This window comes from Equus quagga, chromosome 17, assembly GCF_021613505.1.
Source record: "Equus quagga isolate Etosha38 chromosome 17, UCLA_HA_Equagga_1.0, whole genome shotgun sequence".
Classification (NCBI taxonomy): domain Eukaryota; kingdom Metazoa; phylum Chordata; class Mammalia; order Perissodactyla; family Equidae; genus Equus; species Equus quagga.
The window spans coordinates 32,827,077-32,851,950 of record NC_060283.1 but is presented as its reverse complement, the minus strand read 5'-3'; the positions used below and the strand labels follow the sequence as shown (position 1 = coordinate 32,851,950).

General features: G+C 60.8%; 1 protein-coding gene across 5 annotated transcripts in view; it reads left to right on the top strand.

Annotated features, from left to right (window-relative positions):
* Window positions 1-24,874, top strand: part of CROCC2 (ciliary rootlet coiled-coil, rootletin family member 2) — a 75,802-nt gene that overhangs the window by 48,715 nt on the left and 2,213 nt on the right. For 4 of the 5 annotated variants that reach the window (XM_046644033.1, XM_046644035.1, XM_046644032.1 and 1 more), the window contains 8 exons: window positions 1,983-2,200; window positions 2,891-3,050; window positions 4,345-4,500; window positions 6,244-6,601; window positions 6,817-6,998; window positions 7,833-7,953; window positions 8,700-8,833; window positions 18,491-18,640. In XM_046644033.1, the coding sequence (XP_046499989.1) occupies window positions 1,983-2,200; window positions 2,891-3,050; window positions 4,345-4,500; window positions 6,244-6,601; window positions 6,817-6,998; window positions 7,833-7,953; window positions 8,700-8,833; window positions 18,491-18,640 (1,479 nt within the window). Of the gene's footprint in view, window positions 1-1,982; window positions 2,201-2,890; window positions 3,051-4,344; window positions 4,501-6,230; window positions 6,602-6,816; window positions 6,999-7,832; window positions 7,954-8,699; window positions 8,834-18,490; window positions 18,641-24,874 lie in introns of those variants that run through there. The other variant, XM_046644036.1, reaches the window with a different exon arrangement.

The window sequence follows — 24,874 nt, the reverse complement described above, 5'->3', positions numbered from 1 at the left end:
CACACCAAGTGTACACATGTGTACACTCACACGTGCATGCACACGCTTGAACACGTACACGTGCAGGCCAGGGCCCCACAGCCACACCTCCCCCTTCCCCTCCCGCTGCCTCCTCTCTTCAGGGCCCTCAGCCGCCTCCCTGCAGGAGATTTCAAAAGAGGCTGTTTATACAATTTCTAGTAAAGAAATAATTATTATAATCACATTAAGCGATTTGGCTGTAAAATTCCTGTAAAAGGGATGGTTGTTCTCATGAGGCATAGGGAGGTGCGGGAGGGGGGCCCTCCCCCGCGTTTGTTTTGCTTGTTTTCATCTCCCCTGCCCTGGGAAATGAAAACAGTTCTTCTGTGATGGATCGGCCCCTTCGCTGGTCCTCGACCTTCTGGGCGGATTTCTGCTGAGCTTGGCGGAAAATGCTCGGGACGGCTGTGGCTCCACATGTGGGGGGTGGGGAGGGGAGTGGAGGGGGCTCGGGCCCTTCCCAAAAACAGAACAACAATAACAGCGGGTGGACGCAGGAGCCAGGCCGGCCAGGGATCTGGATGATGTCCCATTGAAACAGCCAGCAAAGTGGGGTTTGCTTTTGGCAAACCAGCGCCTTGACATTGCTCCGAGTTTTTGTGGCTTCCCCTCTCTGGGCATGGCCCTGCTGGCTTCTTCCACCTCCTCAGGGACACGCGAGCTGGAATGGAGCCTTCTCCAGAGTGGCCTGGTCAGGGCCAGTGCGCTGGCCTGGGAGGCAGGAGACCAGGGGTCCTGGCTGACACCTGGCGCGCTCCACCCCAGAGCCTGGGTGCTGAGGGTGGGCTGCCCGCTCCCCAGGTCTGCACCCTCCTCCGGATCCTCCCAGCAGGGGCTGAGCCCTGAGGCCTTGAGGCATCTTGTGTCCCAGGGCAAATAGGACCCCTGACCCCCTCCCATACTTCGCTCAGGCTCAGCTTTTGTGCCTCGCAAAACCAGAGAGCCAGCAGGCCTGCCTGGAAGCCCCCGGAGGTGAGGAGGGCCCTGGTGCCTGGGAGGACACGGGTCCTGGTTCCAGCATGGTGGGTGTCCCGCTCTGGGCCGGAGCTGGTCTGGCAGGGCCCAGGACTCACCCCTGAAGCTCTCCACAGAGGTCTGGAGCGGCCGGAGGCCAGGGTGGGCTTGCAGCGTGCGGTTCCCACTGGCTCCAGAGCCTTCCCACCTTAGGCCTCTGCTGAGTGCCCCCCTCGGGTTTGGGGGGGCCCATGCTTCCGTGGAGTGCCTCATGGAGCGCTCCTGTGACAGCGAGAACTTCCTGCCCGAGCAGCTGGACAGCCTGGCCTGAGAGGGCCCCAGCGCTGCTGGAGGACTCTGAGGGCGCAGACGCCCAGAGACCCTCCCTCCCCACTGCCTCCCGTCCCGACAGGGAGAGGGCGCTGCAGGAGTAGCTGTGCCCATGACGGTGCAGGGTCAGGAGGCTGACCACTGGTGCTGCTGCCCACACCAGGGCAGCAGTGGCCCCGGGTGCCACACCATTATTGAAGGAGAGGACTGGGTACCCGGAGGTAGCAGGTGGGGAGGGCTGTCAGGCAGTGGCGGCTGGACCAGGGTGGGGACATTGCAGACATGTGGGCAGAGCCGTGCCCCACACATGCCCTGCTGACCGGTGGCCAGGGTCCAGGGAGGGAGAGCAAGGCAAATTCAGGGTCAGGAGGAGTCTGGATGTCACCTGCCGGGGTTCTGGGACCGGCCCTCATGAGCTTCCCTGCAACCTCAGCGGTCATAGGGGAGGTGACCACGGGTGGGCAAAGGCAGGTATCTGCTTCTCCCTCAAGCACTTGGGGACCCAGGCCTAGGGGGACACCGGCGCTGCCAGACCAAAGCCAGATTCTGCATGCTGCCTGGGGCTGTCCCTCGAGCAGCAGCATCTGACCCATGACCCCTGACCCCCAACCCACGGCCCCTGACCACCCCCGGCCTGTGGCCCCAGCTGGCCCCACAGCCACACGCTCCTCCCTCAGGCCGAGAGGCTGCGGGCACAGCTGGAGGAGGCACAGGAGGGGCTGGCCGCGCTGCGCCAGGAGCTGCAGGGCAGCGAGGAGAGCCGCGAGGGGCTGCGCCGGGAGGCCCTGGAGGCCCGGCAGGCACTGGGCGACGAGACCCGCGAGAAGGACGTGCTGCAGCTCTCCAACGCCGAGCTGCGGGCTGCCGTCCGCAGGGCTGAGCAGGAGAAGGCCAGGTATGGCGGCCGCCCTGTGGAGCCACTGTTGGGGAGCCCTCGCAGCCCCGCAGCTCACCCAGGGCCATGCGTGGCGAGGACCGGGGGCAAAGCCAGTGGGATGTGGCATATCCTGTTGGGCTGGGCCAGACAATAGTGGGGTGGATGCACCAGGCAGAGCCACGTGCCACCTGCCCATCCAGAGGGTCAACAGTGCTGGCCCATGATGGGGAAGGCTGGGGCACAGACAGACCTCTCCCTGGCCTCAGGGAGGTCCCATCCAGCAGGAAGACAGGCCCCAAGAGGCCAGCAGGAGATGGCCAAGGGCTGGGGAGCAGGGGGGCCTGATCAGGGGCTCTAGGAGGACCCCTGTGGGAGGGACAACCAGGCCGGAACTGCAGCCCTCACAGGGGGGCAGCAGAGGTGCCAGGCTGGCCCTGGTCCTCGGGCCTCTGGGAGTGTGGCTGGAGGGAGGCAGTGTGGCAGGGTGGGGGGTCAGGAGAGGGGCTGGAGACATGTCTAGGGGCCAGGCCAGCTGGGCCCTTGGACCCAAGGTCATTGGCAGCCCCAGGGAGGCTGGGCTTTGGGACTCAGAAGAGTCAAGACATGGGGACCACCTCCTAGACTGAGGTGGGCGGCCCGACCGTCACCACGGCAGATGCTGGAGCCCCAAGCGGCTCCCTGGGCCCCAGTCTGTGACACTCTGCTCAGTTTTAAGCGTTCCAAGGACGAGAAGGAGCAGAAGGTGCTGGTCCTGGAGGAGGCCCAAGCCGCGGCTCAGAAGCAGGCGGGCGAGCTGCGGGCCAGCCTGCGGGAGGCGGAGCAGGCGCGTGGGGAGGCCCGCCGGGAGCTCCAGGAGCTCTGCAGACAGGTGAGGGAGCCGTGCCGGAGCCCCGCGCCTCCCAGACATGTCCCCCGCCTTGGCCCCCGTCTCCAGGCCCCCCCCAAGGCACCCACGGGGCTGCAGAGCAGGAGCCCCAGACCTGGCCTCTCTGCCTGTGCCTTTGGAACATGCTGTCCCAGACTTGGAGCCACCAGCAGAAGGGCCTGCTTGGACTCCTGGTTGGGTTCCTGGTTGGATTCCTGGTTGGGTTCCTGGTTCAGTCTGCTCTGGGGGGCACAGGTGACAAGCCTCGAAGTCAATGGCTTAAAACAACCATGTGGATGCTCATGAACTCTGAGGGTCAGAAATTCAGCCAGGCGCCGAGGGAACAGCTTGGCCACGCCCCGCTGCGCGCACACCAGGCCCCCCGAGAAGACTCCATGCGGGGCCTCCATGGCGGGGCTGCACACTGCTGGAGGCCTCTTCTCTGGGGTCCGGTGGCTGCTGCTGGCTCTCAGCGGCGGCACCTCCCATGTCCCCGAGTGACCTGGGCTTCCTCCAAGCGTGGGCCACCTTAGGGCTCAGGGTGTACAGGTGCGTGCTGCTTTCTCTGCCTCAGTTTCCCGTGTCAGGGGCCACTTACACTGAATTCCTTCTGTGTAAAGCCCACTCAGGGTAGGGGCCAGACTTCCCCTCGCAAAGGGAGGCACATGGGAGCATTTGAGCCATTTTTGTCAGGTTCTTTCAGACAGCTCGGTCAGTAAAACGTCTCCTGCGGGAACAGGCACCTTTCATCCCACTCCCTCCGCACCGGGCAGTCTGCACGCATCTCCCTAGTTTGATCCTCATGAGAAAGCCATCCCATGAGGAAGGTTCTAGAACCTTCCATTCCAGACGAGCACACTGAGGCACAGAAAGGCTAAGTGGTCAGACCAGGGTCCCTGCAAGTGAGAGCCAGAAATTGACCTCAGAGTCCAACCCCGATCCCCACCCACGCTCCCTAATCAGCAGCCCCGCCCCCCAGCCCAGGAGCACTCCACCACTGCCTGGGCTCCAAGCTCTACAGAGTGTCCTGGCCCCAGAGAGGAGGCGCCAGGCGTGTCTGTGGAGTGGCTCAGGGAGGCAGCTCCGAGCGTGTGGTCTGGTGGGGGGGCATCACCTGTTCCCCACCCAGAACTGGATTTAGCCTGAGCCTCCCCAAGGGCAGTGAGCTGCCTGGGAGAGAAGCTCCCTCCCCAGGACATGTGAGCGGAGGCAGGGGTCAGGAAAGGCCCAGTGGCCACCGGACCCCTCCCAGCACAGAGGCCCAGGTAACCCCATCAGTGCAACCCTCGACTCCCAGGTGAAGACGCTGGAGGTGGAGAACCGCAGGAGGAGCCAGGAGGTGAGCCGTCTGCAGGCCCGGGTCGTACAGGATGCTCAGCGGCAGCAGCAGAGTCGGCAGGAGGCACTGGAGCTGCAGAGGCAGGTGGCCGAGGGGGAGGCCGCCCAGAAGGAGGTAGGAGGCTGAAGGAACTCTGGAGGGGACGGCCGAGGCGGCTGGCGCGATGAGAGCCTTGGGACTGAGGTCCAGCTGCCCCAGGCTGCCCTCTCACCCACGTGCGCTCTGCGGGTCTGTCTGCTCTCTGAGGGTAGAGGGGGAGGGGACTCTGGCTGAACTCACCTGGCTGACGTGGTAACCCTCCCTGCGTTTCCCAGGGGTCTCGTGTTTTAGAAAAGGACGGGGTCTCGCCCAGGTGCAGAGAGAGCTCTGAGCCTGAGGAGAGGCAGAGGGCCCCGAAATGACTAATTCTCCAAGATCCTCAGGACCCTGAGTTCACACCTACACCCAGGCCTGCACTCGTGTGTCCCCTCGGCCCTGACAGGTGCACACACACTTGCACATGCACACACTCTCTGTGAGCTCTCTCTCAATGCCTGCACACGTGTCCCCACGCCCCCAACGCACACACACACGCACCCATCTCCCCCCACACCTGCACCCACAGCCCCCACGCCAGCTCGAAAGACCTTCTGTTCTGTCCTCGGCCTGCTCCTCCAGTTCTGTATGCTGCAAGGCTGTGCTGCACGTGGCCAGGTGGCCTCAGACCCACACACACACACAGCCTGAGGAGGCCGCCCCGGGCCTTGGGCTGCATGGGGTCCCTGGTTCAGACCCAAAGTCAGGCACAGAGTGGCTGCCTCGAGCACTCGCCATGCAGGGAAAACATGCGTGCACCTGCATGGCCACGTGACCCCTGTGTGACCTCGCCGCCCCTCACCTCCCTCTGTGAATGGAGTGGTTATACTGTGGCCACCCAGGGAGGGAGACAGACGAGGCCGTCCTGGCAGCCCAGGGGTAACCCTCTGACGGGGGCTCCTCGGCCTCCAGCTGAGGGCTGGGCTGCCTCCTCCCCAGCATCCCCTGAGGGGTGGCGGTGTCCCCGTGTGCACTCCCGTCCACTCACAAGCATTGAGAAGGCTCTTTCTGTGAGTAGGGATGCTTTCCTGGGGGCTGGGGACACGTTGGGCTATGGCCAGGTGCAATAGCAGACAGGGTGGCCTAATTGGGGATGATGAGAGGGGCTGCTGCTAAGGGGCCGAGGGTCAGGGAAGGCCCCTCTGCACCCGGGCCAAGCCCCCAAGAGAAGGGAGGGGAGCATGGGGAGCGGGGGCTTCCAAGGGGCTGGAGTGAAGCCACAAAGGAGAAGGTGGCCCAGGCCAAGGGAGGCGGGAGAATGGCCCCCCAGAGCTCACCGCCCCCCCCCCCCCCAGCCCTTGTGTGTTTCGTGCTGGGCTGGAAATACTTGGTTTTTCTGCGGTCACCTACTTGGAAGACTGGGGCAGGGTGTGGCTCAGGCCCTCGGTGGTTCCCCAGCCCTGGACTCAGGATGGCGCTGACCCAGCCTTGCTACCACAGGCCCTGCCATGGCAGGCAAGCCTGGGGCTGGCTGGGGTGGGGGTTCCCTGGCAAGCCATAGGAGGGGCAGCCTGGGCCATGGCCCTGCCTGTCTGGGGTCTTCATGTGGCTGCCAGTGGGGCTCTCTGCTGCCTGCCAGGATGTGCCCCATGATCCTGGAGTGTCCTTCCCCCGCTGAGCACAGGTGTCCCCACTGCCAAACCTGAACTGGGAGGAAGGTCCAAGGTCCCCCCAGCTGTGATATGCCGAGGACGGGGTGAGGCTGAAAGGCAGGGGCGGGGTCTTCAGAGGCGGACAGGCCTGGGACGAGGCCTGTCTGAGCCCCTCAGGTCCCTCCTACAGGTCCTGAGGCTGCAGCGAAAGCTGGCGGAGGTAGAGGCAGGAGGGGAGGCCCGGGAGAGGCAGCTGGAGGAGCGCCTCCACGAGAGCCGGGGCACCGAGCAGAGCCTGCGGGCTGAGCTCCGCGGCGTCACCGGGCAGCTGCAGCAGGCCAGTGGTGTGGCTGACGGCCTCCGGACTCGCCTGGACGAAGCCTGCCGCCGGGTCCACAGCCTGGAGCAGCAGCTGGCCCACACCGAGGGCGCCAGGCAGGATGCAGAGAGCCAGCTGGGCCGGCTGTGGTCCACGCTCCGCCGTGGCCTGGGGTTGGGGGCACGGAGCCCCTCCACCTCCCCTGAGCGGCCTGGCTCCCCCACCAAAGGTCAGTGTCCTCAGCATCCGGTGGGCTCCTATCCCAGTTCTGCCACCCCCCTGGGGCCCTCCCATCGGTCCCTGGGCCTCATAGTGAAGGGTTTGGACCCTGTGCTCCCCATAAGCTCCCTGTGGGTGGGGACAGCAGAGAGAAAGGGAGAGAGGGCACCTGCATGTCTGTCGCCAAGTCCCCACCATGTCCCCTCGGCTGTCACTGTCCCGCAGGCTCAGATGGCTCTGAGGGTCACTCTGGGCGGCACAGTGCCAGCTCCCCCACCAGGTCCCGCTCGCCCCTCCCATGGCCCTCGCCTGCACCCAGAGACCACGGCCCAGAGGTGGACGTGGCCTCTGTGCGGGACACGCTGAGAGACTTTGTGCAGAAGCTGCGGGACGCCCAGCGGGAGCGGGTAAGGGGGCGGGGAGGACACGCCCTGGGGGCTCCGGGAGACAGGGAGACGCCCCTCCCTCAGTCTGCTGTCCCTCTGTCCATCCATCTCACGTCTCCTGAGACCCTGGCAGAGCCCTATGGGCCCCTGGGTACCTCAGTGTCCAGACTGTCCTTGGTTTGGTGTGAGAAATAGCAGTAAATACCACCATCAGTCAAAACCCAGTTACCCCAAATGTCTGGGGGCCACCTCCCCTCCTTAGATAGGGCAGCAGAGCCCCTGGAGCCAGGCCCACGGGGTGCAGGTCAGGGCGTTCCATCCCCACACGCATCCCCTGAAGAACCATCCCAGGGGCTGGCCAGGTCACTCGTTGTCCCCACTGACCCCTCCTACAGGGGACCGAGCTCCCCACAGCTGCTCATGAGTGCCCCCCATCCTGCCACCCCAGGGCACCCCAGACTGCCTGTGGGCTGCCCCTGCCCCACTGGCCAGGTGGGAGGGGCTGTGGGGAGAGACAGACGGACAGTCACTCAGCCCTGGTCCTGGCCAGGGGGCAGTCCCTGCAGGTCACCCTGATCCCACAGGCTTTGGGCCACCACATGCCCTGCTCCCCACCCTATGTGCATACCCCAAACCTGCCCACTCGGGCCCAGCCCACACCACAGCCCCTCTGTGCCCTTCCCAGCGCTTGTCGGTCAACTCAGCTGCCCCACGTGGCCCGGCCTTCCCTGCAGCCCACAGCCCACCCGCCCCACTGCCCTGTCCTGCGTATCCACAAGCTGCCCCTCCACCCCCCAACTCCTCGGCCCTCCGCTCACCCCCGGGCTGCCCTCTGAGCTTGGCCCCTCTGCCCAGGACAACTGGCGCCTCCAGGTGGCCAGCCTGAGCAGCCGGCTGAGTGAGGCGGAGAGCGAGCGTGCCCGAGCCCAGAGCCGCATGCGGCAGCTGCAGAAGGCGCTGGCTGAAGCGGAGGAAGGTGACCGCCCTTCCCCACCCTGCCCTGGGGACTGGCTGTGACGGGGTCCCCCGGATCGCCCCACTCCTGGCCACCATGAGGGCTCAGTCCTGGGAGGTGCTCAGGCCAGGGCCACAGGGACAACACCAAACAGCTCCCTCCCCGAGGCACATCCTGCACTTGGTGGCCAGTGGGTGGTCTCAGCAGTGGCCTCCCCATCATAAGAAATAAAGGCCAGAGACCTCACAAGGCCCCACCTGATCCAGCCCGCAGCCCCTCCTGCCACGCGGGCCTCCTGCTGTTCCCACCCCAGGGCCTTTGCACTGGCTGTGCCCACTGCCTGGACCCCTCTTCCTCAGACAGTCCCGAAGCCCTTCCCCCCCGTCAGGGCTAAGCCTCATGTCACTTCCTCAGAGAAGCTCCTTGCCCTGCTGGTCACCCGCACCTCATTTCTGTCCCCTTCCCCCATTAGCGGGTCAGCCCAGGAGGCAAGCACAGGGCCTGTCGCAGAGTTCCAGGGAGGAATGTCTGTGGAAGGAAAGGAGGCGGGAGAGAAGGATGGGCAGAGGCAGGGGTCTGGAGTCCAGGCAGAGGGAGCTGAGACCCCAGACTCGCCCCAGGGAGCTGGAGCTTCGAGGAGGGAGGAGCAGGGGATTGTCAGAGTGGGTGCCGGTCACTTAAACTCACCGAGCCTCAGTTTCCCGGTCCGTGAAATGGGAGGGGGCGCAGAGCTTGGGAGCCAGTGAGCTGGCCCACGTGCCCCGCAGGCTGGCGCCAGGCGGAGGGCGAGACGAGCCGCGCCCGGGCCGCGCAGGCCCTGCAGGAGGAGGCGCTCCAGAGGCTGCAGACAGAGCACCTGGCGAGCAAGCGGGCAGCCGGCTGGGAGCGGTGGCGGCTCCAGGTGGGCACGGGGGGGGGGGTGATTGGGGGGAGCGGGACACGGCCCCCCCACATCCCAGGGCAGGGAGGCGGGAGGGAGGAGGCCGAGAGGGCTTTGGGGCCAGGCTAGGCTTTAGGTACCTCTGGAACAGGCAGCCTCGAGGGACATTGGGTCCCACAGAGCTCATCAGGGCCGTCCCTCACAGAACTGTCTCTGAAGTGGTCCTAGCCCTTATCTTACAGGTTGGGGAAACCGAGTCCTGGACAGGGAGCGACTCGGCCTGGGTGGCAGAGCCTGCGAGGCGCAGAGCTGGGGCCGACCTCTGGCCTCCCGTCTGTCCTTCTTTCTGTGGCCACACTGACAGGCATAGGGTGACACTGGCCTCACCTTGGAGCTCTCTGTGGGGTCACATTTATGCTGCCGCAGGGCCATTCTTTATTCTGTGTTGCCCGGACATGGAAGGAGGTTGCACAGTATGAACTTGGGTAACTGTCCCCAAGCGTGGACTTTGTGTCGTGAAGGTGGCCTTGGGGGCCACAGTTTTCAGGTAAGAAATCTGGGCCCAGGGGTAGGGGCCAGGCCTGGATGGACAGGGGTCGGCTCACAGGGAGCCCTGCGCCCCACCCCCAGGCCCAGAGGCCAAAGCTGAAGCTCCTTGAGGACCTGGGAGGCTTGGGGAGCAGTGTGCCCAGCAGGAGGAGCACTGGCCCCCCCAGGAGGCCACCCCAGGTGTCGGGGAATCAGGGGCCTGGGTCCCCTGCTGGAAAGATGAGGCTGATGGAGACAGCAGAGCAGGGACTGAACAGGACACAGGGGAAGGTGGGGGCTCTCAGTTCCACAAGTGCCACGAGCTGCAGGTCACCCCTCTCCAGGTGCCTTGTGAGGAGGAAAGCCCAGATGAGCGACCGGAAGGGATGGCCTTGCAGGCCCATGGGAGCAGAGGGCTGGGAAAGGCCCACAGGACCCCAAGGGCAGCCGGCCAGGCAGGCCTGACCTCAGGGCAGTGCGGACGCCAAGCCTGGGCTGCGCTTGCCCCATGCAAGCTCGGCCTGGAGCCTGGTGGCCCTCAGAGGCCAGGCAGCAGTGTTGCCGGGTCTCCAGCAGGCCCTGAGCCTCTGAGGAGGGGCCTTCTGCAGAGGAGGGGGCCGAGAGCAGAGGCGGGGCTGCAGAGAAAGAGCCGAAGTGCTCAGCCTGGAAAAGGTGTGTGGGCCAAGAGGGCATTTCTGTTTCAAAGCTGGTGTGGGGAGAGACTGGACGGGTCAGTCGCAGGCCCAGGTGCCTGGCTGGGGATGGTGGTGGCACTCACAAGATGCCAGGGGATCTGGGGCTCTGAGAAACCAGGGGAGGTGGGCGGGGCTGCATCCCATGTCACATGTATGTTCACACGTGTGTGTTCCATGTGCGTTTGGAAATAACGTTTTCTGTTTACAGGGCACACGTTTTAAAAACACCTATTAAAGTCCGCCCTTATGAACACATCATTCAATATCGCACGCCGGCCCTCCCTCCCGAATTCGTCAAAACTAAGAGTGATGTGTGGAATTTCCCCACTACAAATTTTTTGGCAATGCCTGCTTTTATTTCTGAGGGGCTTTAGTTTCTGGCTTTCTATGACATGCTCTTCAGAATTGGAAGTGTCTCAGCCGCTCTGTCCAGCTTGTCCTGGTCTGGGGCCTTGGGCCCTGTTAAAGGCTGTTGTCTTGAATCCTCCACCACCCCCACCTCCCCTGGCCTTGGCCTCTGCACTTTTGCTCCTCATGTTTTTAGCCATGGTTTCATCAGCTTGGCTTTGGTCTCCATCCCACCGTAGAGTCTTTACTTTTTCCAGGGGAATTTCTCCCACTTAGCAGTTTTGTGATCATTTATGTGCTGTTTTTCTTTGGCCACTGATAGGATTCTTGCTGCTTTTCATGCTTCCTCATGACTTCCGTTCTGTCCTTCCTTGTGGGGTTCCTTGCTCCCCCCTGCCCTGTGGTGTCTGCATCCTGGCGCCATCCCTTTTCCCCCATCTTGGTTACCTCTTAGACATAGCGGAAGTGTTATGACAGGCTTGGAGCGTTTCCTTCTGATTTTCGATGTTAAGTGGGAAGTCAAATGTGTCACATCAGGCTGTGCTCAGGGACCTCTGATGCCTGGGACAGGCCCCCTTCTTGCATCCCTTGTCCCCCCCTTACCCCAGCTGCAGGGCTTCTGCCCCTGTGCCCTGGGGACTCTAGAGAGCTCTGCTCTAGGATCTTGGCGTCCTCCAGACCTGCCCGCCCCCATCTTCCTCCATGAGGAGGCTGCAGATCCCAAGGGCTTTATACTCACAGCAGCAGCCCCCACTTGGTGTATTAGTTTTCAGTCGCTACACAGCAAATTACCAGAGACTGACGAGCTCCCAGGAGTCCCACGCAGCCTGTCTGGGTTCACTCCGCAGAGTCTCACATTCTCGGGTGGGCTGGGCCACACCCTCACCCAAAGACCTGGGAAGCATCCCCTTGCAGCCTCATTCAGGGCATTGTCAGGACTCAGTTCTCTGCAGTTGTGGGACCCAGGTCCCGTTTCCTGCCTGTTGGCTGAGGACAGAGTGGCTTCTAGAGTCATCTCCCAGATCCTGGCTTGGGCCTCTTCGTAGGCTCTCATAACACTGCAGCAGCAGCAGGACCCTCACGCGAGTACCTGGGACACTCAGACCTCATGGCTGCTCCTCTGCCACCAGACTGTGGGGCTCCTGGGATTCAATCAGACCCACGGCATAACCTCCTCTCGGGTTAACTCGGAGCCAACTGCTTAGGAGGCTTAATTATATCTGCAAATCCCTCTGCCACAGAGTCTAACATAAGCACAGGCTAACATCAGGGGCCAGAGGTCACAGGCCGTCTCAGCACTCTGCCTGCCACACGTGGTCTCAGCAGTTTGTTGAACGTGTCAGCAGAATTCTCCATGCACGCAGATGACGCGAGTGTGTCAGGCTCACATCCCATCTCTCTGGGAGGGACCTGCAATTTCAGGAGATTTCGGACCTCTGTCTCAGATGCCTGCAAGAAACATGGGGAGATTGTAGGTTATTTGAATTGCTTCTTCCAGAGTGGAAGCCAGAAGGCCCATTTATCTGTGAAATTCAAAATGTTACCGAAACATTGATTTGAGTTGTTCCCTCTGTTGTTTTTGCCCGTGCAAAATGTGAGCCCTCTCCGTGTGCAGAATCAAATCTATCTGCAGTTTATACAAGTTCTTTGCACTTAAAGCACACCTCTTCCCCTCCCACCTCTTCCCCATTCTTTTGTCCTGAAATGCACACACCCCGGCTGCTCTCCAGCCCCATCCTGGCTGATGTTGAATTTCACCTGCTCATCACCAGCTCCCCCATAGTCCTGGGAGAATTTCGGGTCTTCACCCTGCGTGGTGATCTGCCCGTCTGCTGTGTCTAGTCCGCTCCCTGCCTCCATGCCAGCAGGCTGTGCAGGTGCTGATATTTCTATCTCAATGGTTTGCTCTCGGGCTCCTGCCCTGGCCTCACCTTCTTGAGGATATCAGGTAACGTTTTTCTGACACACAGTCCCATTTCTTGTAATACCTCTATTCCCTTTTTAATCTGAGACCCTGAGATCTGACTCTTTGGATTGCCTTTGTCTCTCAAACCACAGTTGATTGCTACTTAGGTCGTGAGTTTTGCCTCTGCACGTCTTGAAGGAGGGGATCTGGTCTTGTTCAAAGTTGGGAGTAGAGGGGAGCCCATTGGGGACTTCATGGTCCCTGTTTAGATGTTTCGCACCCAAATGAAAGGCAGAGAGAAGGGTTCCAAGGGGGAGCCGTGGGGAGCCGTGGGGACCGATGAGGGAGCCAAGGGGGTGCCGTGGGAAGCCGTGGGGAAGCTGGCATCGGAGCCAGTACTGAGCCCTCCCCAGAAGTTTTCTGTTCCAGGAATGGGGAGGATGAGGGCCCTGTTCTCAGGGGCACAGCTGAGGTGGAGTCCCCCACCTCTGCCTCCCTGGCATTGCCTACCAAGAGATTGGGGGCCTTCCTATCCCCCACCCGCCATGACCCTCCTTCCTGTCCACATCCCTGCAGCCCCCTCCAGCCCTGGCCTTCGGAACAGGGTCCCTGGGACACTGGGAGGTTTCCTCTTGGGGTCTCCACATGTGGGTGCCACAGGCTTTTCTGGACGTTGTTCAGATCTTCTCTACATGTGTTAATTTTTTCGCTTGATCAGAATTTACTCCATTTTTCAGTGAAGTGCATGTGCTAAAATCTATCAGTGTTATCTCAGATCTTTCTAGGAATTCTGGCAATTACCATTTCTCCTATTTGGGGGCAAGTGGTTCCGTCTGCCCTCCATCTTGCAGGAACCCTCAAAGTCCTGGTCTCTGAGGAAAGTTTTCCCTATTTTTGTAACCTGTTGGCCATTTCGGTGGGTGCCTGGGAGGAGGATTCAGACACGCCTAAATCTCTGGAGGTCACAGGCACTTTTGACTAACAGCAAAGCCAGGCAGAAGTTTCCAGATGGCCAGGGTGCTCAGGACATGTGGCCACACTGCCCGCTGCCCTCACCGTGTCCAGGTCGGGCTGCCAGGCCGCCCGCGTTGGCTAGAGCAAGGGCTGCATTTTACACAACGTCTTTCACTCACGGACTGGTTTTTTTCCCCCGTTTCACATAAGCCAATGTGTTTGTCAAGAGAAAGTTAATTAAAAACATATTTTTCTAATTAAATGGTAGGCTGTGCTATGCAAACAGTAAGATTCTTGTTTGAGAGCAAATCCCTCCCCGTTTCCAGGGCTACCCTGGGGATTCAGTAGGTCAACAATGCAGAACCGAGCCCATGGTGTTAGGACACGCGCGGAGCGCAGCACCCGGGGGGCCTCAGAGCCAGCGGGAGGCGCGGGCAGAGGGCCTGGCACCCGCCCAGCATCACCCACACATGCCCACTGGGAGAGGCTGCCCCACATCGTCCTCGGATCAGAGCCAGGTCACAGCTTGCATGGCTCAGAGGGGCTCTCAGCCTCCTCCTAGCACCCAAACTTGCCACGTCCAACCCCACCAGCTCCTCGCGTTCCCCAGGGCCAGCCCTGTCGCACGCCCTCCCCTCTTTTCCTGAGAACTCTCCGCCAGGGCCCAAACTGAGCTTCAGTCCAGGTTCTAGAAGCAACGTCAGGGAACCATTCGGCCTCCTGGGCTGGCGGAGCAGGGCAGCTCCAGCTGCGCCCGGGTCGTCAGGGCCCACGCTGTGGTTGGAGTCGATTCCTAATGTTTTGTCAAGAATGGCCACATCTGTATTCTTTTAGGGTGCCATATTTATCAGATTTTTTTGTGTGTTAAGATTATTTTATCTTCGTAAAATGAACTGGTGAGCTTTCCATCCTTTCCTATCACCTGGAATCATCTAAATAGCCCAAGAGTTAAAGCTTTCTGGAAAAGTTACTTGCCCGCACACATGCTGTGCCTCCTGTCCTCTTAAATAAGACGTTTTAATTTCCTCCCCACTGTCATTCTGTCGCTGGTCTGTTCTAGTTTCCGTCTCTTCGTGGGTCCGTTTCGTCATTTGGAAGTCATTGCCTTATATTTTTAAACGCATTGCTGGGGATGGGCATGTATTTGTTCAACATTTTATTTACACGTGGAGTTATACCTGTAGCTGTATCTGTTTCTGTCCTTGATGTTGGAGATTTTTATTTGATTCTCTTAATCTAACTTGCCAAAAATACATCTGTTTTATTGGTCTTTTCAAAGAATCAACGTTTATCTCTTCTCTCATTTTTGTCTAGTTTCTGCATTTCGCCTTTTGTCTCTATTAATATAGCCTCTTTTTTTGTTGTAACTTTTCTGATTTCTTAAATTGAACAAATCATGTATTTCTGTCTGGGCTTCTCTTTCAACGGTAAGAGCATTCGATATTATCACATTTTCTCAGTTGGGCGAATAGTGTCGCACTGTCCCATAGGTTTTTGATATGAATTATTTTCCTTTTTACCAATTTTCTAGGAGTTTCAGTTTTTGTTTTTTCTTTAATTCAAGGGTCATTTAAAAGAATAATTACACATTTTTCCTTCTTTTTCTCACTACCGCTAGTCCTAGGCAAGAGGGTGGGGCTCTGGGGCAGTTACGAGCTTTTGATCAGCTTCTGGATGGATCCGTGTTTATGTTGCTAGTCTGTCCGCCGCTTGCTGGTTGTCTGTTGTTTCTGTCTTGGTTTGGTTTTGTCTATTTGTTTGTGGTGTGTTTGGAGGGAAACTGAACACACTGATTGCAAAGTTTACAGGGAAGAGTAGGGGTTTGAGATTTTCCAAGGAAATTTTGAGAAAGAATGGTAAAACGGATTATAACGCTAGAATGGTCAAAGCAGGAGGGGTTGGCCTAAGGGCAGCCAAACAGGCAAGCAGGACAGGGCTGAGTCCAGAGGTGTCCGGCCGCCACTAACTGGCACCAGACTCCGGCCTCGTGTGTGGGCCCGTGAGTCCCACTGTGTAAAGTGAGGGCCTCAGCCTTCCCAGTCTAGTTGTCCTCAGACTGGCCGGAGGCTCCCAGAGAGCAGGACCAGTGGGCCCGGAACTGCTGCCCCAGGCCTCGCCCACACCGGGGGCCCAGGGGATGCTTGCCAGTGGACGAGTGAATCGATCCATTGTGACCTAGTGGATAAAAGGCATGTGAACTCCAGGGGCCCAGAGGATGGGTTTGGGGGTGGGGGAGGTTGTGGCATGCTCTGCTCTTGACGGAGCAACAGGCGGGGTGTTAGTGCTTGAGATGTTTTCTACCCTCCATTCGCAAGACCTTCGTTTTACAGCAGCCCCCATACGGGTGGGGCGTCCTCACAGCTGTCCTCCCAACCTTCTCTTGGTCCCAACAAGAACCCTGTGAGATTGCATCACACCTATGTCACAGATAGGAAACTGAGGCCAGGGGCCTGGTCCAAGGGCACACGCTGAGCCCTGCATCCTTGCCCCAAGCCAGGCTCTTCCCTGTTCCGCCTCGCACCGTGGAACAGCAGGAGCTAATGCTCCAGCTGGGTCAGAAGGGCTGGGGTTCGCACTTCCTGCAGCTACGTGAACCCTCAAACCGAGCCTGGGTTTGTGATGTTTGCTCAGCCATCCCACATCTCCTACAGCATCGGGGCTTAGAACCAAAGCGACACAAGAAGTGACATAACTCAGCAGGGCACAAGGCAATACTCAATAAGGGCGCACCATCCAATTATTACCATTAATTTGAATTCCATAAAATGTGAGTCATTACGAGAGGAGCGTAACGCTTCACATAAGTGGTCTGGGGCCTCTTTAAAATACCATGAAATGTTTAAGCCATATTTGAAGGAAACAAGTATGCTTTTCTCTGCTTTTCTACTAGAAAATGTGTTACAAACTGAAAATGGTAATTCTCAAAGTTGCAAGAAAGGGTGAAACGTCACAGTTTTCGATACCATCTGAAGCATCGCCTTCCTCCCTTTCCTTTTTTAAAGCACTGAAGTGTCAGGCAAAAGAACTCTGTACAGGGTCACCCTGCCCGTCTCCCCCTCAGCAGCCTCGGACGGTGGACGCCCGGCCACTCCCCCACTCTGAGTCAGTCCTCCTGTGCGAGCGGAGCAACATCTGCTCAGCTTTGGTGAAAACTGGGTGAGAGGACGGATGTGAAGGACCCCAGGCACGACGCCTGGGACACGGCTGCTCTGGTCATTGTGAATGACACGTTTGCCAGCTGAGATGGGGGCGCTTGAGGGCTTGAGGGCTGGACCCTGCGTGGGTCTTCAGGGGCCGCGACACCTTCGGTGCTCCCTCCCTGGCTCTGTGCCCACTCTCCCTCTCCCTCCCTCTTCCTGGCCCTGTCTCCCCTCCCCCAGCCAGGCTTCCGGAAGGGCTGCCCCTCCTCTCTCTTCCCCTGACTCTCAGACCCCTACACACACACACACACCCACTCACCCACCCCCAAACACACACACATACACATGGGTGCACTCGGCGCAAAGGTCACCAGCAACGTTTGGTCCCATCTAAAGGGTCCTTTTTGGGTCTGTGTCTACCTGATCCCTTGGGGCATCCCACACAGGAAACTGTCCTCTCTCTCCCTCCCAATTTCTCCCAGCCCTCTGGTCCTCCCTGGGCTGGGTCTCCGATTCTTATGGCTCTAACATCCTCCTGGCCCAGGGCCCCTTCTGGCCGCTTTTCACCAGGGCAGCCCTCCCCTCCCCTGGCCCTCACTGCCTTGGGCCTCCAGAGTCACCTGGTTCTGTGACACTGTCCCCGCATCCACTGACTCCTGGGTGGCCCCTCAAGACTGAACTCTGAACCTTCACCCTTAAACGTGTGCCCACCTTCTCATCTTAGTAAGTGGGGCTGGGACCATCCAGCCGTCCAAGCCTGGGGGGTCCCTAGGACACCACCTGCTCCTCACCCCACTCGGCCCCCCCAGGCTGTCTCTAAATCCCACGTCCCATTCTTCCACTTCTTGCCCCCTTGAGTCCAAGCCACCACAGGCACGAGTGTGGACAATGGCTGGGGCCCCCAGCTCGTCTCCCCTCGGCCCCTGCCCTCCCCTCCCACTCAGCCGTCCACAGCGCAAGTGCGTGCGGCTCCTGACAGTTCAGAGCCCACCATACCTGAAGGCACTGGGCATTTCTCCCACCACACACTTGGGAAGACTCGAAAGCTGCAGGCTCGCCCGGCCTTACGAAGCCACGTTGCATTGTAGGCGGGACTGCAAGTTGTGTGGCTCGTTTGTGCGCTCATGAGAGTTCTCCACTGTGTGCTGGCTCTGGGGCCAGGGGATACAGCAGGCATCCTCCTTGTGAGGGCCCAGAGGGGTGACAGGAGTGGGGCTGCGGCGCAGCAGGGGAAGGAGGCCGACAGACAGCGAGCCAGGCTGCGAGGCTGAGGACGGCGGGCAGCAAGGGTGGAGGCCCTGGGACGGGAGAGCACGTGGCCTTTGTTGGAGAGTGAGCAGGGCAGGTAGGTTTGAAGAGGAGGCCAAGTCACCTGCTTAGTTTTCATCCTGGGGGCAGTGGAAATGGCGGGACTCAACATACAGTGAGGCCACCTTGTGCGGAGCATGCCTGGAACAGACAGAGGTGCCCAAGCGAATGAGGACGTTTGTAGGCTGAAGGCAGAGGGGCTGAGAAGACAGCATGTGAGGGGGAGGGGGGGGGGGGGGGGGGGGGGGGCCATAGGCCATCCCAGATGCCTGGGCTCCAAGGTTCCCAGGGTCATTTTGGGGTCGATGTGGCCAGGTGCCTGTGGGGCAGGAAGAGGAGTGCCCCGGGGACGGGTGCAGCAGGGCCCACAGCAGCGTCAGAGGCACGCGGTGGAATGCAGACGCCAAGGCTGGCGGGTGGGGGGTACAAGGGCTGGGCCCAACAGGCTCCATGTGCTTGGGAGGACTACTGTGGTTTTCATTCCAAGGGCTGGAAGCAGGGGAGGGACGCCAGATGTGTCTTCTGAGGCCACTCTGGCCACAGCAGAGACCCTCCAAGAGGAGGCCTTGCCCATGCTGGGCCAGCAAGGCCTGCTTTCCAGAACTGTCCCCGCCCCACCCCCGTCCCAGTGGTTACATCACTTACTGCCCAATCAGTGGGGTGATACTTGACCTGTTCCTGCTTCTTTGCACCCCAGCTCCCTGCAGCGTGGTCTAGGCAGACGCCCTGTGCCACTCCCTTCCCTGGAGCACACTCCCAACCCGTGTTTCCAGGAGGGCCTGTGTCTCCCTTCCCCCAGGAGCGACTGGACAAGCTGCACCACGCCCTGGATGAGAGCAGGAGGCACAGCCAGGGCCTGGCCCAGAGAGGGAGGCTGCTGAAGGAGCAGGTCGCTGGCCTGGAGCAAAGGTGCCAGGAGGCCGAGGGTGTGCAGGAGCCCCTGCAGCAGGTGAGGGGCCCCCAGAGGGCAGGGCCCTGTGTTCCCTCCACAGAATCAGTCCCTTGGCATGAAGGGAGGTCCCGGGAGACGCTGGAGGCAGGTGTGCAGACCTGGGGCAACACAGACACCATCCAATCCTCGCTGATAGAAGGGAAACTGAGGCAGGAGGAGCCCCAGGGCTCTCCCCGATTTCCTGCCCTGCAGTAAGCACCCCTAGGACAGAGGGTCAACTGTTGGGCACAGCTCAGGGGAAAAAAAGCGGCTGATCCCGGGGGCGCAGCCTCAGGCGGGAGCCGCGCTGTGCACCCAGAGGGCCCGCCTGCAGGGGGTGCTCGCAGCGCCGCACGTGTTGGGCACAGGTACCGGCTCTGGCCCGGCCCTGTGGCTCCAGTGGGTGGTCTCTGGTCCCTGGAGGGGGTGGGGGAGGGGAGAGGGTGGTCTCTTGAGAGCTGGGGGGCGGGGAAAAGGGGAGTACCCTGTGGGGCTCCAGACATAGGCTGGCTGGGGGAGGTGCTGGTTAGGTGGGCTTCTGTCCGCACCTGCTAATGGAGAGAGCGCCTGCTCTGCACCACCCGGCTCCAAACTCAGGCGCAGTGTGGCCCTGGCAGGTCACCTGTGGACCTCCACACCTGGGGTGGTGTTGCCCCACCCTCTACCTTTACTGTCCTTGGGGAGGGGCCGTGGGTTTTGGCAAATCCCTCGGCTTTGTCCCCAGTGTTGGAGCACAGTCCTGCGGGAGCGGTGTGGCCTTGGCACATGGCCTACCTCTGGAGCCCCACATTCCCCTATCCACGGAGGGCATACAACAGGAGGGCAGGAAAAGAGCATGTGGTCGAGGGGTGAAGTCCGGTCTTGTCACCTCAGCAGACCAACCCCGGAGGGGTGCAAGACAGGGTCCTAACCAAAGAGTTCGGACAAAGGCGGACAATTACACCAGGGCCGGGACTGCGCTTCGGGCCAGAGGAGGGCAGAAAGAACGAGAAAGCCAGGGAGGCTGAGGGCCAGAGCCCGCTGGCCGGTGATTTGGGCAGCAAACTGTCCTCAGGCGGGAGTGACTTGGTCTCCATGTCTGAAATAGGTCAGGGGAGCTATTTGGGTTCAAACTGGGGATGAGGGTCCCCAGAGCATCTTCCTGGGGCCCAAGTGGACTGATTGGGGAAACAGGCCAAGAGAATGGAAACAGCATTCCTGGAATAGGCAGAACGTCGGGCGGGCCCCAACCCCAGTTACGGCTCTGCAGGCCCCCCTGCAGGTGTCTGCTGTGTACAGGAGCCCCGCCCACCCCTCCTGAGAGGCAGCTCCCGGGTGCTGAATGTGCTGCCTCAGCCCCGCAGGGACAGGGCAGGGCTGCAAGGCACAGTCCACCCAGCTGACCCCAGCGGAGTGGGCCCACCAGGCTATGGGCCCTGGGGTTCTGACGCCCTCACAGCCCCCTGAAGGGTGGGCAGGATGGGGGCTCTAGAGGAGGGAAGATGGACAAATCAGGCAGTAGGGGAGGGTGGGGACAGGCTTTGCTGGGCTGGTGATCTGGCATCCAAGGCACTTGATACTTCGGGCTCAGTGTCCCCACCTACAGAGTGGGGAAGGCAGGAGTCCTGGCATCGGGGGTCCTGAGGGCCTCAGGCGTGGACCCCAGAGCAGGGTGGCCTTCCCAAGGCCTCACTGGGGCGGAGATATGGGTGTGTCCTGCTATCCTGGCGGCCTGGCAGGCCATGGCCGAGGGCGTTTATGAGCACACCTGGGCGGCGTCTGGACAGAGGGTCTCGCTGCCTGTCCCTCGTGAAGGGATCTGGAGCGGTGCTCGGGCACAGACAGAGGAGGGGCACAGGGACACAGACCTGCCAGCCCGACACAGTCATCAGGATAAAGCTGCTGCCGCCCTGCCCCCTGCAGCGCTGGCCCTGGGTGGAGGTGTGGGAGGGGCATGCCGACCTGGGCTCAAAGGGAACCAGGCATTGGTCACTCGTGGCTGTCCCAGGCAGCAGTGTCCAGCCAAGGCCTCTCAGAGGGAGAGGAAGCGCCTGTGTTAGATGACACAGCCCCACGGACTGCAGGGACCGCCTCAGGTCCAATGGATCGTCCCCTGCTCTCTGAGACCTGCAGAGACTGGCTTTGCACTGGGGCAGGGGACTGAGTGTGGCCCAAGGGCACCGTGGAGGCTAGGCTCAGCCTCAACAACCCCGAGTCGTGGCTGGTGGAATGAGTGACAAGATGACAGTGTCCAGGGGTCTCAGATTGTGAAGGACAAAGATGTCAGCAGGACATGTGGACAGCAACGAGAGGTGAAAAGTTCAGCTCAGGGCCGGAGAAAAAGAACAGGCCGCCGATCACAGTTGGGGCAGGAAAGAGGGTGTTTATTGTGTCAGGAACAAGATTCAGACCAGGAAGGCCAGGTACCCAGGGGTGGTGGCTATGTGTGGTGGTCTCCTCACGCCCACCCAGCCTCCAGCTCCTCTCTGACAAGGAGTGCTGGCTCTGGAATAGACTGACCAATGCACCCCGAAGGAAAGCAATGAGGCCCTTGGGCAAGGGACTGCTGGGCCTGGAGCCTCGAGGAGGGCGTCTGCACTGGTCATCTGTCCCCAGGCACGCATGAACATCTGTCTCGGGGCAGGCCCTGGCCACCAGGTGCATACTGTCCAGCTGAGGTGGACTTGAGGACAGGAGGGCTTTCCAGAGAGGAGTGGTCGGGTCAGTGGGTTGGCAGTTGGGGGCAGGGACCCTGGGGACAGGAGTGGGGTCAGGATAGAGGCACAGAGGCCAGCAAATCAGGACAATCACTGAAAGCCACTGGCCCGCTGTCTTCTCAGGGCCACCTGCCCTCCCAGGAGGGAGGGCCGGCCAGCAGGACACAGTCACAGGGTCCTGCCGCTTCTCCTGAAGCTGGGGGAGCCGAGGCCTCCATGGTCCCTTGGGGGTGGGGGATGGCAGGGAGCATTTGCCGGCGTGATGGCACTGCCCAGGTCAGCAGAGCCCACTGTGGGTCCCTGGAGCCGGGTGGGGGTGGGGAGGAGCAGTAATGAGCTCCAGGAGGTCCACTGTGGGGCCGCAAACCCGTAAACCCTTTATGGGGTCTCAGGAGGGGAAACCCGGATGTGGCCGTGTATTTATTCTGGATTTCACTCTCCTCTTCTCTTTTTAACATTCACTTCCAGGAGTGCAACTGGATTTTTAAAGACACAGGACTTCCTTTTCCAGGAGAGAGGGGCTCTTTGTTTTCCTCAGTCCTAAAGAAAGGAATCCTTATTTTTGTAATGCTCCCACCACTGACCCCATAACTTTACCCTCAAGACTGATCCACCGCATCTCAGGGCCCCTGAAAGACCAGGCCTGCCTCAAGGGCGAGAGGCAGGGCCAAAGGGCCCCGAGGGAGGACTGACCTGGGACTCGGGCAGGGCCTGGGCTGTCCCTTGGAGACCACTGCCCCCCTCCTACCTGGCAGGTTGGACATGGCCCGGCAGGGAGGACCCGCAGGGCCGGACACAGCCCAGGTGGTGGAAGGGCCTGGTTTGGAGAGCAGGGCCCAGGCTCTGATCCTGCCCCAGCTGCTGACAGGCCCAGTGCCCACCCGGGCCTCAGGGGAAGAGACTGTCCACAGAGAGCACCCCAGAGGCACGCCCCCAGTGTCACTTCCTTCCTCCAAAGGGGTCATCCACAGGGGACAAAAGGAGACTTCCCACTGAAAATGTTTCCTTGGTCACCTGATGTTTATGCCCAGCATTGTGGGAGTGGGTGACCAAAAAGGGGACTCTGTTCAGGCAACTTGCAATTCCCAGGAGCACAGGTGGTGGGGACAGTGACAGACTCCACAGGCCTGTTGGAACTAGGTCAGGGAGTCCTGCAGGCTGGCCAGGGGTGCCGGGGATGCTGGGTGCAGGGGCACCAGGTGCAGGGGCTCAAGGCTTCATAGGCCTGGAGGGATGCTGGGAGGGGCACCCAGCGGGGAGGGCCTGGGATGCCACACTCAGAGATGTAGCTATTCCCCCGCTGAGGACAGCAACAGGGCTTCTGCTGGCCCAAAGCAGGATGGCGACTTGGCCCTGTGCTCCTCCCCATCTGGCAGCAGATGTCAGGTAGCCCTGGGTAAGACAGGATGTCCTGGCCTCCCCTGACCCAGCCTGCTCTCAGGGGATCCAGAGCCCTTCCCAGAGGCACTTGTGTGCTCCCCAGAGGAAGGCTGGCCTGACGCTGCACCCTTAGGAGCCCACTGAGAGTTCCGCCCTTGCAGAGCAAGCGGGAGACGCTGAGGAGGGAAGGGCACACAGCGAGGGCAGAGGCCGGGAAGGAGCAGCTGGGCCTGCCTCGAGCAGCCTGTGCCAGGAAGTGGATGGGGCCCTGAGGCAGAACCTGCAGCTGCAGCTCAGCTGGGCTGGAGGAGCTCCATGGGCCCCAGCCTTGGGGTTAGGCCCAGGGTCAGGGGGTGTCCAAGTGGGTGAGGGTCCCAGAAGGGTGGGCCAGTGTGCTCTGTCACATGCACACACACACACACAGATGTGCACACATGGACAGGAAGGGCAAGCTGGACCACTGCTACACAGGACAGATGTGGAGATGCAGCCCCAGACGACAGTGGGGTCCACCAAGGTCACAACTCAGGTTCCAAGCAGAGCTGGAACCAGAACCTGGGGCTCCGTGGGCCTGTCCTGGTCTTCTCTCCAAGGTCTCATGGGAGTAGTGGGACAGTCAGGGCCCTTGTGAACTGGTGCATGGACCAGAGAGGGAGGAGTGTGGACAGCACAGCATCAGGCAGGTCCAGGGCCTGCTCCCATGTGTGTGTGTGTGTGTGTGCTGAGGGGAGACGGTGACCCCCTTTCCACTGCTGAACAGACCCCCTATCCCCAGACAAGGAATTGTCAAGTGGAGGCGAGGCAAGAATGGGCCTATGATGCCCATGAGGCCCCTAGTCCAGCCAGGCAGAAACTAGGATGCCATTAAAACAGGTGTAAGGCCCACCCTGGAGGCCTGTGGGTGGGGCTCTAGGCAGACAAGGCCAGTGGACTGAATGTGTGCACTAAACCCCAGGTCTGCTTGCCAGTCCTGGCCAGGGCATGGGCCCCAGCAGAGGACAGTGGGGCCCCTGAGGTCTGGATGAAGGAATAGTGGCCCCAAGGGGAGGGTGGGACACCCCTGCCCCAGTTTCTTTGCAGCCCTTGGGTGGGCAGGCAGCAGTGAGGTGCCCGAGTTCTCACCCCAGGTCCAGATAGTGGAGCTGGAGCAGGCCCACACCCTGTGGCTCTGGGAGCCAGTGGCCCGGCACCAGCAAGACCTGGCCGCGGAGGCCGAGCGGCTGCACGGGGCCCAGCTGCAGGCCACACAGGCCCTGGAGTCCCGTGAGCAGATCCACCAGTGGCGGGTGAAGCTGCTGGAGGAGCAGGTGGGGCCGTGACCCCAGCACCCCCACGCGGGAGGGTGGGGAGGACTGGCGTCCTGCGCACCACCCTTCAGGGGCGCCCGCCTGGCCTCAGCCGGAGGTCCTCCAGCAGCCAGATGGCAGCGCTGACGCCCACTGGGATCCAGACCACCTCGGGGGCCCAGGCACGCCTATCCTGTCACTCCCACACCTCACTGCGAGGCAGAGTGAGATTCTGGGGCAAGTTGCCACCCTTTCTGTGCCTCCACGGCCCCACCCATACAGAGGGGCGGTAAGGACAGTCCCTGAGTGAGAGTTCGCTGTGGGTGAAGTGTGCAGACACTGCCCACGCACAGCAGTTGTCACAGAGGTGGCTCCTGCACCTTGTCCTTCAGGTCAGGAGGCGAGAGCAGCATGTGTGGGGACAGGTGGTGACAAAGCACGGCAGAGCCTTGGGCGTAGACCTGCATGGCACCCACACACATGTGCTGCACACATACACATGCACACAGACGTGCCTGCTGGGGCTCACCTGCAGGCTCCGAGCTGTCAGAGACCTGGGAGCCATCTGGTCAAAACTGTCGTTTTACAGATGAGGAAACCGAGGCCCAGAGAGGTAGTGACTGCCCAGTGTCACCCCCAAGTTAGTGCCCCTGACCTGCCAAGCCACCTTTTGCTCTATTCGTGAGCCAAGGAGCGTTATTTCCTTATGGTTCTGAGTGCATTCATGGCCTGACTGGAAGGGGGTCCGTCCACTGTAGGGTGCAGTTGCTTCAGTCCCTGCGACGCCCGTGGATGGGTGTTCCTGATGACAGCTGGGACTGTGCATTCCCTGTCTGGTGGCTAGCAGGTCTGTTTCTCTGTCTGTCTGTCTGTCTGCCTGGTGTTTCTCT